This window comes from Micromys minutus, assembly GCF_963924665.1.
Source record: "Micromys minutus genome assembly, chromosome: 2".
NCBI classification, from domain to species: domain Eukaryota; kingdom Metazoa; phylum Chordata; class Mammalia; order Rodentia; family Muridae; genus Micromys; species Micromys minutus.
The window spans coordinates 69,821,640-69,836,289 of record NC_137971.1 but is presented as its reverse complement, the minus strand read 5'-3'; the positions used below and the strand labels follow the sequence as shown (position 1 = coordinate 69,836,289).

The window sequence follows — 14,650 nt, the reverse complement described above, 5'->3', positions numbered from 1 at the left end:
TGCCATGCTTTCCACCATGATGATAAAGATCTAAACCTCTGAACTGTAAGCCAGCCCCAGTTTAATGCTTTTCTTTATAAGAATTGCCTTGGTCATGGAGTCTCTTCACAGCACAGAAATCTTAAGACACAAACCATTAGTATGTAGGCCTCAGAGAGATGCCGATGAGTTGTACTCAGAGCATGTCTACCCTATCTGCTCGTGCTCTCTCCTCCAACAGCTCCACGCTGCTGCTGTAGCCTCCCCAGTGGCACAAGCTCCTGTTTGCTCAGCTCTGCCTGTTCCTGCCAGACTGGTATTATAATAATGCACATCTCTGAGAAACCATGGCGATTTTCTTCTTCTCCGATTTCCAGCTGTGGGAGAGTTCACAGCAGATGGTGTGGGGTAGGCTGACTCTGATCATATGCTCAGAGGCTATGGAGCAGAGTTCTGGTCATGGAAGCCAATCAAGACAGATTGTGCTGTGGTTTTAGCAGTGAAATACTGAACTGGATTGATTTTCTCCCTGATTATTTGCTATATGCAAGTACATGGAATTCCACAAGAATTTTAAAAAGAAAATGACAATGATTTTTACATTTATATATCATAGTGCCCAGTTCTCCAAGGAGCCAGTTGCTTAGCTAATAGTAATAACCACTGATTGTATGAGCTGAGGCAGTGGGCAGGGTCATTTGTCAACCTATATTCATGATCAAATTTATATGAGATGAGAAACATTTACATCAGCTTAAACCCAGAACCACCACTGCCAACATTTTGAAGCATTTCCTCCTAGCCTTCCCCCCAACCCCCAGTATATAAGATTACACGTTTGGCACTGGAGTGGGTTCAGTGGTTAAGAGCACTTGCTATTCTTGCAGAACTTCTGTTCCCAGCCCCATATTCAGTTACTGATTCACACTTGTCTATAACTCTAACTTCAAGGAATCTGATTGGCTTCTGTGGCACACACACACACACACACACACATTAAAATTTTAACAATAGTTTAAAAACCAATGAAAAGCAAATTTGGTTGTAGGCTGTATATACAATAGCATTTCATTTTTTATCATGACATAATAACTATCATGCTTTCTATTGATTATTATATTATCTAAACAGTCAAGCTAAAATGCCATTTAAGCATCTGGTTATACGTAACTGTTTTGTTACTTACCTACATTGGAAGTGTACAGTATTCTCTTTTCTTTGAAGAAAATACCTGCACCAGTAGGTTTCATGCATTTGTGATTATTTTTTCTGGGAGAAATCCCTGCAGGCAGAACTTAGCAGGAACTGAAGAAGTGTTAGCAGTCTGCTTCCCAGCACGACTGGCCTCATTCCTCTTCTCCTGGTGTAGAACGGTGTTGGTTACACGTCTGCACCAGCCTGGCCCTGGCTGCTGTGAGAAAGTCCCAGCACAGGAGGGCAAAGTCGGGTTGAAAGAGAAAAGCCAAACTATCCTTCTACTCTAGAGAAGGAAGAAAGCTCACTGTAGAATCAGTAGATGGGCTTTTCTCAGAGCAAAAGAATAACACTGACTGTTCTTCCAGAGGTCCTGAGTTCAATTCCCAGCAACCACATGGTGGCTCACAACGATCTGTAGTGAGATCTGTTTTCATGCCCCCTCTTCTGGTGTGCCTGAAGACAGAGACAATGTACTGATATATAATAAATATTTTAAAAAAGAAATAAACACTTTGGGGGTGAGGTTTGAATGATAGAACACTTGCCTAGTATGCATGAAGGTCTAGATTCAACCCACAGCATCACATAAAGCTGGATATGATGTTGCAGGTCTGTAACCCTAGCACGTAGGAGAGGGAGGTAGGAAGATCAAATGTTCAAAGTCACCCTTAACTACATAGCAAATTTAAAGCCAGTTTGGGATACATGAGACCCCATTTTAAAAAAAGCACAAAACTTTATATGTTATGATCTTTCTTTGGCACATTTTCTTTGCTTCCCCCATAGATACCCTAAATCCCTGAAAATTATATGGCCAAACTTTGAGACTGCAAGTGGTCCTCCAGTCCTCCATCTTTGTTTACACTCTGGAATCTGGATGTCTCTCCCAGCCTACCTAGTCCAGCTAGTATGATGCGAAGGAAAAGAACCCCAGGCAGAGTCTAATGATTTGAATCAGAATTGCTCCTCTGGCTGAGCAATTGATCTGAGTGATATTTTCTTCCTTTGTTGGAGCCCCTGTGTCTTAGCATTGAGAAAGAAGAAATGACCAGTGTGATGAGCATTGTTTTCATGGTCATCGTCATCAACACAAGAGGGGTATGAAGGTCACAGCAAGGGTAGGAAGGAAAAGACACATGCTTGTTAGGACAGGGTCAGGAAGGTGCTGATCTCCAGTTCATGGCCAGCAGCCATCCTTCATGCTCAACCTGCAGTCTCCCATCTGTAAGATGGATGCCTACTGTTGACTACCACATCTGTTTCCATCACTTATTTGGGAGAGTTGCTAGGGACTGGAAGCATATCCGACACAACAGCTGGACAGTTGCATCAGCCCTAAATGCCCTCACAGGAGGAAGTACTGAGAAAAATCAGCATCATTCCCATGAAAGACTATTTGCAGATGGTTGTGCTGGTAAAAAGTTGAGATGTGCGGATTCATACTGGCTTGACATGCTTGCTGTGTGGGATGTTGGTCTCTTCTGTGATCTGGCTCAAGAGCTGTACTTGTTGGAAGATGACCAGCTGATAAATGGACTCCCCTTTCTAGAGGGCTTTAAACTGATGGGTGGAGAACACCATCAACAGAGAAAGCTGTAGGATGAGAATCGAGCTTGAAGAATAGCAGAAGTCAACTTCTGCAGGGGTGACGAGGTGGACAGGCTCCTCAGGTTGGTCCTGGGTCACTGAAGTGACTTGAGATAATGAGGACTGTGGAAGAGAAGTTGGCTCATCATGCCTGAGGATGCTGAGGGACCCTCCTCGGACATACAACTTAGGATATTCCCTGACAACTTCAACACAATGTAGGAGTAGGGAGAAAACTATGTCCTGTGAGCATAGCAATAGCTGGGAGGCTTTGGAGCCACATGCCACAGAGTAGACATGGCTTGTTTCTATGCTTCTGAACCAGGCTGCTTCTCCAGGTAGGCAAGCCACAGAGCTTCATGCATGCTAACGTGAGCTAGTTGAAACACAGTTAGTTAAACAAAGGCACAAATAATACTCTTCTCCCATGCTCCCTCAAGATGCACATCAGCTCATTCTTGGCAGGAGGTCTGGGAATAGGGCTCATTCAAGTTCAGGGTGATGGTCTAAAAGTAATTTCTGGGTCAAAACACACATTAGACCATTATAGAAATGATACTCTCTGTAGAGAGACACAGGGTCCAAAGGGAGGCTCTGTGATGTCTCTTGACTGGTTTGGAAAGAGAGGAGACACATTTCTGCTCACATAAATTATACATCATGACAAAGTACTTCTTTCTAGGCTCTGTGGAATGTCGTGCATTGTGTCTGCTGAGGACCCCTGAGGCACAAGCTGCCATTTAAGGCTTTTTGATTAGCTGTGTGCTGTACTGCATGTTGCTATATGCTAGTCCAAATTCCTTGAATGAGTCTGTGTTTAAGTAACACCTGTGAATCTGGGTTTCGTTTAAACCTCCGTTTTTGGTTAAGAAGTAGTTTGATTATCTAAAATGTGCTTTAAAAATGTACTAATGGGTTTCAATTTAGTCAAGGAAAATCAAGATCATTAGTATCAAAATCAGAGACCATTAATATCATTAATTAGTATCACTAATATCAAACAATCTCAGGATGGGGAGGATCAGGATGGAAAGAATCAGGATGGAAAGGATCAGGATGAGGAAGATCAGGATGAGGAGGATCAGGATGTAGATTAGGATGGGGAGGATCAGAATGGGGAGGATCAGTATGTGGAGGATCAAGATGTGGAGGATCAAGATGAGGAGGATCAGTATGTGGAGGATCAGGATGGGGAGGATCAGGATGGGGAGGATCAGTATGTGGAGGATCAGGATGGGGAAGATCAGGATGGGGAGGATCAGTATGTGGAGGATCAAGATGTGGAGGATCAAGATGAGGAGGATCAGTATGTGGAGGATCAGGATGGGGAGGATCAGGATGTGGAGGATCAGGATGTGGATTAGGATGAGGAGGATCAAGATGGGGAGGATCAGAATGAAAAGGATCAGGATGAGCAAGATCAGAATGAGGAGGATCAGGATGTGGAGGATCAGGATGGGGAGGATCAGGATGCGGAGGATCAGAATGGGGAGGATCAGTATGTGGAGGATCAAGATGTGGAGGATCAGGATGTGGAGGATCAGGATGGGGAGGATCAGGATGAGGAAGATCAGGATGAGGAGGATCAAGATGAGGAGGATCAGGATGCGGAGGACCAGGATGTGGAGGATCAGGATGGGGAGGATCAGGATGGGGAGGAGCAGGATGGAGAAAGAAGAGCCTTTGGGTCCGTTGGATTTAGAGTCATAGGTTGAACTGAGATTGTACCTGACTTGTTTTCCATTTAACTTACAGGATACATTTGAAGCTCAGCACACACTAATATTCAGCACATGGATGGAGTCTGGAGCATGGCAGATACTCCACAATGTTCATGCCTTCCCTCCCTGGCACCTCTGACAACTGACTTCTAACTTTCACTTAATCTTGGGAGTTATAAGCTCCAGGAGCTGGAGTGACATTAATAAGTCTCCTCCTGGGTCCAGTGATGGATAAAGTTCTTGTCCTTTATCCAAATGATGAATAAAGTTCTTGTCCTGTTGTCCTTTGTGGCGAATGAGACGAAGGTAACAGTGTCCAGCATATCTGTGCACTGATTCCAGGCCAGGCTCCAGGCCAGAGGTGCTGACATATTAACATCCTGGAAGATTATGTCTGTTCCCCCTCACTCAGCACTCTTGCATCCCCGGCCCAGTGTCCCTTCTCCTTGCCTGCGCCAGACTTATTACTTATTATTATTTATTTATTGTTAATCATCTTTGGCAACATGGTTACCCATCTGAGAGGATATATCTTTCTCAAGTGTATTGTCCTAGAAATTCAGTATAGTGTCAGGTCCAAAAAATATTCATTATAGACCTGGTGGGAGTTAGGCTCTGGCTATCTCATGGATGTCAAGGGTAGAGCCTGTGCTTACTTCTTTATAAGCACAACCTTATATAATTTTCCTAATACTTCCGACCTCAGCACACAAAATCCAACAGCCTCTTATGGTCCAGCAGGGTTGGGTATATTCAAGTGGCTGTGCAAGAGATTGTTTTTGGGAGTTTTCTCATTGTGCAAACTTGAATTATAAGTGTACCATTCCAATTCTATGAATCTTCCTGTTCAAGATACCTCGTGGGAGTGAACTCATGCAGATTTATGTTTCTTCAACTGACCTAATATTTACCATAAAACCCTGAGCTTCATCGATGCCACGGTTTCCTTCCTCTTCAAAGCTAAAAATTTCCGAGTTGAATATATATATTATTTTTTTTTTGCATCTCTTTATCTGTTGATGGCCATTCAGGTTTCTTCTGGGCCTTAGTTATTTTAGGTTCACCAGCCTGCTGTTGCAACAGATACAACTGTGCAAATTGGAGGCCATTTTATCTTGACTTTTTGTGTGGTCTGAAGATCAGAGCGGTTTACTATTTTCACAGAAGTCAGAGCCAGAAAATGGTCCACGCGTTTTGGACCCGCATCCTCCTGATTGTGCAGCTCATCTTTGTACCCACCAGGATCCACACTGTTGTTGATCGGGGTCTGTGGGAACTTCATACCAGGCTTTGGAACTTATTAATACTTATTAATCATATCACCCAAGGCAGCTTAGGGATGCAGATAAGGGCAATCGACACACATCACTATCTAGGGAGAAGGATGATGCTATGAAGAAACAATTCAAAGGAAGTTCCAGAAGCAAGTTTTACTCCTTTCACATTTATTTTTCTCAAGATAAAATCTTGCTAAGTAGATCAGGCTGGACCCAGTTTATTTGCTATCCTGCCTTGCTACTTAAGAAATAACAGCAACAACAACCAAAACCAAAACCCCAAATAAGCAAACCATCATGTAAAAGCATTCTGGTGAGCTTGGTGGCATATGCCTGTAGTCCCAGCTATTCAGGAGGCCACAGTCAAATTGTTGGAGGTTCAGGGCTAGCCAGGGCTATAGTAAGACAGGAAAGAATGTGAAGAATGGTTCAGGAAAGCAGTTGGTATTGAACTCTGGTCTTACATGTACAGAGGGAGATACATAAACATGCATATTCAACACACACACACACACACACACACACACACACAAACAGTAGGCTTGGGACACAACTCAGTGATACAGTGTTTTCTATCATTTCTTAGTCTTAGGTTCTGCAAAAAGTAAGCAAACAAACTGAAAAGAAAACAAAAGCATTCCAAATGTTTCATAGACTGTGTTCATAGGTACATATGTATGTGTGTGTATATATATATATATATATATATATATATATTGCAATACATTAAAAGCAAGCTTGTGATTTTGAGCAGCATTCAGATAATAAATGGTCTCTGTTTCTGTACATTGTAGGCAACCATACCAAATTGTTTAGACAAATTTGTTAACAGATGTGATCTACTTAGCTAAATACATATTAATTTTCCAGTTCCTTGACCCACAGACAAATTATATCCATTGGAGCTATATCTCGATGATTACACTAAAAGTTGAGGCTGCATATGGTTGTCAAGACACAGTTCAAATGAGATGAAGACTTGTCATATGTATTGCCTTTTGGCTTAGATGATGTGCACAACGTAAGGTTAGAGGTTGTCTTAGTTTCTTTTCTTGTTGCTGGGATAGAACAGCCCAACAAAAGCAACTTAGAAGAAGAGGTTATTTGGGTCTTAATTCTAGGCTGTAGACTCTCACTGTAGGGAAGTCAGACCAGGGAAAAGTTAAAGCAGCTACTTACATTCACACTTATGAGCAGAGAGAGAACGAAGCCATGCCTGCTGGTGCTCAGATTGCTTTTTCCACACGTAATAAGCTCAGAAGCTAGATCAGGGAACAGTACTGCCCATTAATGCAGTGGTTCTCACCATGTGGGTCCAGACACCTTTGGAGAAGGGGCTTACATATCAGACATCCTGCACATCAGATATTTACATTGCAATTCACAGCAGTAGCAAGATTACAGTTATGAAGTGCCAACAAAAATAATTTCATGGTTGGGGGGTCACCACAACATGAAGAACTGTATTAAAGGGTCACAGCATTAGAAAGTATGAGAATAAACGAGTTAATGTAATCAAGACAGTTCCCTACAGACACATTTGTGAGCCAAGCTAATCTAGCCAGTTCCTCACTGAGACTCTCTTCCTAGATGGCTCTAGATTGTGTCAGGTTGACAATGGAAACTAATAACCAAAGAGATGATAGCCTGTAGATACCTGGTCATAAATGAGTTTTTTTTTGTTGTTTTTTAGCAAACTTGAATTTGATGCAAATTGGCTTGTGTCAATCCAAATGGATCATCAACCCCTTATTATTTCTGGTCCAGGTTGTAGAATTTTTTGTCTTTAGAAATGATACTGTTTCTAGCTTGTTTCCTGTGGGCTCTTTGACACTACATAGCTGGTTTGAGACATTGCTAGGCTCCAAAACAAAACCAGGATGGGGTGGTCTGAAGTACATGTCCCTTTTGTGTGATGTATGGTCATAATTTGGGGTCGTTCATGATTAAGAAGTTGATGTTAATCTCGATGAATGCTTTTTCCTTCTGTGAAATGTAGATTTCTGGGGCTTAGGGAGATGACTCTGCGGAATCCATGAAAAAAATTTTACAGATATTGTGCACACACCTGCAATCCCAGCTCTGGGGAGGAGGAGACAGGAGGATCCCTATAGTTTTAAGTCTAGTCAGTTTAGAGAGTGGAGAGTGTTAGGGGAGACACCGGATGTTTACCTCTGACCTCCCTGTTCACAGGTACAGGCATGAGTACTGGCCTTCACACAGATTGTGGTGATTCCCCTGCCCGCTCTACAGTAGGCAGGGAAACCCACCAGGTCAAGGTAAGAATGACACTGGTTCAGCCCAATGTTATTGTTGCTGAACCAGGACTTTTAGAGTCTGGCCTAGATCATTTTACCTTAGCTATATTTAAGCATAGCACAATTTTGGGAAAAAAGTATTTAGATAACAATTAACTCAGTTCCAAGTACACAATGATTTAAGCCATGTTTACACTGAAGTTCTTTACAAAATAAATACAGCTTTATCCAAAAGATATTGACTCAGAAACAATGTTCAAGAATCTAGGGAGAATGACTTGGGTAAACATAGCACCTGTGGGAGTCAGGATTTTCCTTGCCCCGAGATCACATGGAAGTCACTTAGGCTGTTGTGAAGCCCAAGTGACACCACTCATAAGGATGGGTTTTATGGCCTAAAAGCAAAGCTCACAATGTAGAGGAAAGGATCTGAGATAAGTACAAACAGAAATTCTGAACGCTATGGGCAGGACCTGTCTCATCAAGACAGCAGAAGATCATCAGGTTGTAAAGCTATGTCATTCCAGGCATTCCAGGACAGCAGCTAGGCACCTCATTTCAATAAAGAGGCAAGCTATGTTTAACTTTCTTAGCTTTTCCTGTGCATATCTGTGTGCCCAATGTTATTTTGCCCTCTATAATGTATAACACTCACACACACACATGTGCACACATACACACACACTCACTCATACATGCACATGCACAAACACATGCACATACACATGCACACACATAATCACACATGTACATGCATACACACATGCACACATACACACACACTCACACATGCACATGCACAAACACATGCTCACACACACTCACACATGCACATGCACACACACATGCACACATACACACACATGCACACATACACACATGCACACACACACTCATATGCACATGCACAAACATGTGCTCACACACACTCACACACACACACTCACTCACACAAGCACACGCACACGCACACATACTCACACAATTGGTTATATATATGTATACACACACATTTGTGTGAATGTGTCCTAGACTGTGGGATATTTAAAGTCACTGCTGTACTTTGCCTATGAGGTAACACTCCTTACCTGTGACGAAAAAGGCCCCAAACATTGTCCAGATTCCCCAGGGACCAAAAACTGCCTCCTGTCAAGTGTCTACAAACTTTTACATGTTGCCCATGTTTTATAGACAGTTGTAGGAGATGCCACATGGACCCTGCCTTCTGCAGCAGTTATTAATATAAATATTCTTATGTTAATTCTGTTAGCAGCATGGCAAGCAGATTAATGGAGGGGTGAGAAAGCAAAAATATCCTCTGTGATAGTGCAGCACCTTGAATTACATGCTCCGAGGTGCCTATAAAGGAAACAATAAATGCAGTGACCTTCAATTAAGTTCTGTGTTCCCTGAGGGTGCTGCTTCACTGTTTCCCCTAATGATAGCCTGTCTTTCCAGATCAGCTAATTGCATGTTTCTTTTTTTTTTAACTGTTATATTTTTTTTAATAAAAGTCTCTGATACAAGGCCCCAGTGTAGTGCATGCGTGTCAATGGCCACCTTGCGGACAGTCATCATGATTACAGCACACTGTGCTCCTCTAGTCAGAGGCCAGTTCCACAAATTGAACCGCATGGCAGAGCTACACAACATGGCACATGATGACTTAGAAAGCTGTTTTAACATCCGACAACAAAGACATGATGTGTGTTAAGTGCAGTGAGTGAGGCTCCAGTTCCTTAGTGTGTTAGAAGGGGACAGAGCAAGAGGCCCTTCCACTACGAACAGGACCTGCACCCAGGGGTTCTGCCAGCTTATCAAGGATGTGCTCTTCACTTATGAGGTGGAGCCAGGCAGCCTGGGAACCTTGAAGTGTTCACTCAAGGAAAGAAGCTGGCACTATGGTTCTCTCACAGGCCAAATACCCTCTGCAAACCAACTTTGACCTGCATGAACTTTGGGAAGGGGTAGACAAGTCTCTCATGCTATGTCTCTGACTTTCAGAATATGGTCAAGAGGAATTCAATTCAAAAACCTCTGGGATCTGAGTTCACTTGGTTTAATATTCAGTCAATCACGATTTTAAAAATAGCTGTTTAAAAGCATTTGTTTTATCCATGCTCTCCTCTCATTAGACTGCTACCTGGGGTGAGTTCCAGAAAGAAAGATTTAATGAGTCACTAGCTAATTAAGAAAGCCAGGTTTATAAGAAAAACAATGTCTACAGTTGTACCATCCTGACCACCTGATCTGTGTCAGGAACAGTCATGGTGAAAGCCAGTGCTCAGCTTCATTCTTGTGTTAGGGATGCTTCTTTTCCATTAGACAAAAGCAAACCAAGCAGGGTGGATATGCTGGGCATACCTGGAGACGGGGCTTTAGAAAGAAAGGAAACAACCTCCCTCAGGTAAAATCCAGGCTGGATCCTTTCCAGAACAGCCCATGACACCAACAGAGCTGGCAAATGACTGGTAATCCATTCACAGGCCAGTAAACATCCATCAACAGAACCCAAAGGGTTCTTACTCTCCCTCTCAAATCATTCCCACAGCCCCATATAGGGCTTTCTATCCAGCCAAAGCCCCAACAAGTACTAATGAATTGGGATTAAAGGTGCCAAAATAGAGATCTTTGCAACTACATGACATTCTTACCACCAAGGTATGTGACAAAAGAATTTCAATTTGCACACCAGTAACCAACAAAAGACATGACCCAGAGTTAGTTGAAGGGAAAGTGACTAGTGGTCAGTTATTTTCCATTAACTAAAGAGTATCACTGAAGAAATTACCCAGAGCTGAACACACCCAGGATTTTACAAGGTTATCTGTTCATCCATCTGCTCCTGTAAACCAAGGTACTAAGCTATATAGCTTCCCTTTCTGTCTTCTAGCAAGAGTTCAAGTACTTTGGAGCCGTGGAATGATCTCAGGTTGTGCCTCAAATATTTGTTTCTCAGTACTAGTAGTAGTAAAATAACATCTGATCAGTTTCCCATATCACTATGAACCCCATGGAAAAAGGCTGACTAGAGGTCCTTGGAAGTTACTAGAATATATCTCCTGACTCAGAAGTGTTCCATCACCTGCTAATACTCCACAGAAACTTGCCAGTCACAATTCCCAAGTCAACATGCCCTGCAATGTGACCTATAGAGTGGTTGTTCTATCAAAGCCCTGGAAGGAGGTTTCCAGGGGATCAGACAACTGCACAAGTAGAAAGTTCTCCCAACCTATAACATCCACCAAATGTTGATCACTACTATCTCTTAATCAAGCTCACACTGATGCCACCACCCCACCACCCATGAACTTTACTTCCTTTAACTGGGAGGGGGCAACATTTCCTGCCATTCATAAAAAGAGGCACTGGTCCCCACTGGGTCTAGACTTTTCCCTTCACACAGGAAGGTTAAGGAGATAGTCCAAACATGAACGTGCTGAAAGGGAGCAACCGAGTCAGGACAGACTTCTGCTAGAGTCTGCTTATTTCGGCTACAGGAAGAGGTCTGTCAAGGGCTTCCCTATAATACTGCATAATGACCAAGAACAGTCAGCAGAAAATGGACTAAGAGGTACCCAGGAGCCATTTCTGTGTTGGCCTAACAGAGCTGTATCTTGATAAATAAAATGGTAAAGTCCCCTTAAAAGGGAACACTTCATTAAAAAAAATACAGAAAACCCAGCAAATAAATGCCGATTTTTTCCCCTGTTCTTGTTCAACTGTAGTGGAAATGCCTCAAAGTGCACAGCAAGAGACTACTGTTTCTAGCCCCACCTATGTGCGTTCAGATGCCTGCCCATCTCCTCCCACTTGATATCCTGCTGCCCAAGACTCTGCCCACTGCTATCAGTTAGGGACCCCCTTCTGCTTAGCCAGGGTGCACTTCAGCTCCCGGAGGTTCTCTGTCAGAACTTCAACCTCATCCATTCGACCACACTGCTTGGCATCAAAGATGTAAGCCTTGATGTTGTCAATTTGCTGCAGGAGCAGCTCCTCCTCAATGTGTTCCTCAGCCTCCATGCCACTATCACTGTCTACCTCGAAGGGGTTGGTGCATGGGGACTCTTCAAAAGGGTTTCCAGGGGCAGCTGGACTGGCAGGACTGGGATGGTCATCCTCATCAAAAGGATTGGGTGCTGGACTGTCTGGGTCAGTGAAGGGATTCCCTGCCCCCAACTCTGCCACCTCTTCCTCAGCATCTTCTTCAAAAGGATTGTATTCTTTGGTGACAGCAGCTGGAGGTCCCAGGAAAGCCTCGACAGCAGCAGGGCTGATAGCACCCTCTGTAGGGCTGGAGAGGTCTTCATCAAACGGGTTGAGAGAGGTCTTACTGCTTTGCTGTGATACGGTGCTCTGAAGGAGTAATTCTTGGCCAAGGGCTGTGGACTCAGACCACAAGTGGATGGGTGCTAGAGCTGAACCAGGAGAAAGGGTATCAGGAGCTGTGCTGCTCTGAACTGGGGAGGAGTCCTGATCCAAGGAATAGGCAAGATCTGTGTGAGGTCCTCGGCTGGGCTCTAAGTGGAAGGGTATAACCTCTCTGAGTTCTAGAACCCGAGTCCGTGTTTGCAGGGACGCTGCCAGGAACTGCCCTTGTTCTTGTTCCAGCTCCCGCTTGCGGAGCATCTGTAGCTGCTCCCGCTGTAGCTCTTCCTCCTCAGCCTGCCTCCGGGACAGTTCAATGGCCTTCTCAGTCTGCTGCTGGTCATACTCATCCTGCAGCTGCCGCAAGTTCTCTTGAAGCGTGCGCACTTCATCTGTGCGGCCTGAAGCCTTGGCCTGCCTGATGAATGATGTAATGTTGTAGATCTGCTGCAGGAGAGGGTCAGGGTCTTCACTCTGTCCCTGACCTTCAGACAGTGGGAGCCAGCCCTCAGCCTTTCGCAAGGGAGCATGGATGCCTCGAAGAGACCTCAAGTCCCCATTAGCTGTATGAGATGCCAAACCACTCTGCCTTTCCTCGAGCTTCCGCTGGGACTCTTGAGCAGCCTGTCTCTCCACAGTCCTCTTCTGTTCCAGGTCCTGCTTCCTTTTCTTTTTCAGTTCTTCAAACTGTTCTTTTGTTGGCAGTGACATCAAACCCAGTAACTTTTCCTGCACAAATAGCGTAGCTGAGTATCTGATCATTCTCTGTAGCCGCAAAGTGTTTGGATGTGGTGAAGGGTCTTGGTTCAAGCCCAAAGTTAGGATCTTCTTACTTAAAGCGTCTATTAGCTCGTACACTTTCTGCACTTCCACTCGAAGGTCATTGGCATGCTCCAGAATGTAGGTCGTCTCTCCAGCATTTAACGATGCTGCCATCCTGATGTACTCAGGAGCTTTCTGGTCAACTTTCTCCATACAAAGTCGAAGTTTCTCGCAGAGCTTCACGATGTCAGGCGTGTGCTCCTTCTCGTCCATCTGCTGCTCTCTCTTGAGGCAGCTTGTCCTTGCAGTGTGCAGCAGCGGATTCGGTCATCATCCTTCTCGTCCAGGACTGAGCTGACACTGCTCATGCTACTGATGCTGCCCCAGCAGGAGCCATGAACACTGTTAGGTGACTAGCTGGGGCTGGTGTGGGAGCTCAGGGAGTCCTTGCTGGCACTGGTGAGCTTATTTGCCAAAGGCAGACCAATGAGCTCCATACACTTCTTGCACATGATAGACCCACAGAGGCGGCAGTGGTGACGGCGGTTCCGGATGCTGAACTTATTCCCACAGTCTGGACAGAAAGGAACATCCTGGTCATTGACCCAAGGCACCATGGACTTTTCTATTGCTCTAATCTTTGAAGTTTCAGTATTTGTTCTGTCAAATGCAGTAAGCTTTTCCAACCTGATTATTAACTTATTGACTTCAACAACATAGTGGTCAATTCTTGCAGCACGATGTTTTTTGAAGTCAGAAAGGTGGCTTCTCATAGCACCAAGCTCTTGGGGTTCCCACATGTAAGGATCAACCCCTCCATAGCTGAATGATTCATATCCTTGGGTTCCTGGCTCCACTCGATCATCTCCTTCTCGTTTCAACAACTTGTTCTTTGCTTTCCTAGCCTTCTGAACAAGATTTTTAATTTGCCCTTTGACATCACAATCTTCTGAGTGTTCTTCCTCATAATGTGACTGAAGTTGATAGAAAGACTGAAGGTCCTTCAGGCACAAAGGGCACAGAAAGCCTTCCCTCACTTCCCCTGGGTCATCGAGAGATGCCATAGTTGTGCTTTTCTCAACCCCAGGAAGGCAGGAACCTCATGCCAAGTCAGCTGGATTCCTCCCAAGGGAGCAGGATTCGGGCAGTGTTAGCCTAAGCAGGCAGCACTCAGATAACTGGGAAGTGATATTGTGGCCTTGGATGAGATTTCCTTTCTTCAGCAGAAGGAATAGTCTGTAGTCCAATCTCTTAACAATAGCCAGCAGCAGCTGTGAAGTCCGAGGATCTAGCAGATGCTCAGTCCCACAGGGCAAGCAGGCAGAGCCCCACAAGGCAAGCAGGCAAAGTCCCGGAAGGCAGGAAGGCTGAGAGAGGAAGGCAGGAAGGCTGAGAGAGAGAGAGAGAGAGAGAGAGAGAGAGAGAGAGAGAGAGAGAGAGAGAGAGAGAGAGAGAGAGAGAGAGAGAGCTGCATGTTTCTTTTTAACCTTCATGGATATCA

The 14,650-nt window shown here is 44.3% G+C and overlaps 1 protein-coding gene across 1 annotated transcript; it reads right to left on the bottom strand.

Annotated features, from left to right (window-relative positions):
- Positions 1-11,868: 11,868 nt before the first annotated feature.
- Positions 11,869-14,213, bottom strand: LOC308417216 (rabenosyn-5-like; the record flags this gene model as incomplete). The annotated part of the gene is given in 4 exon segments (XM_080912374.1): positions 11,869-13,440; positions 13,442-13,459; positions 13,464-13,562; positions 13,566-14,213. Coding segments are annotated over 4 exon segments (2,337 nt in total).
- Between the last annotated feature and the right edge of the window lie 437 nt (positions 14,214-14,650).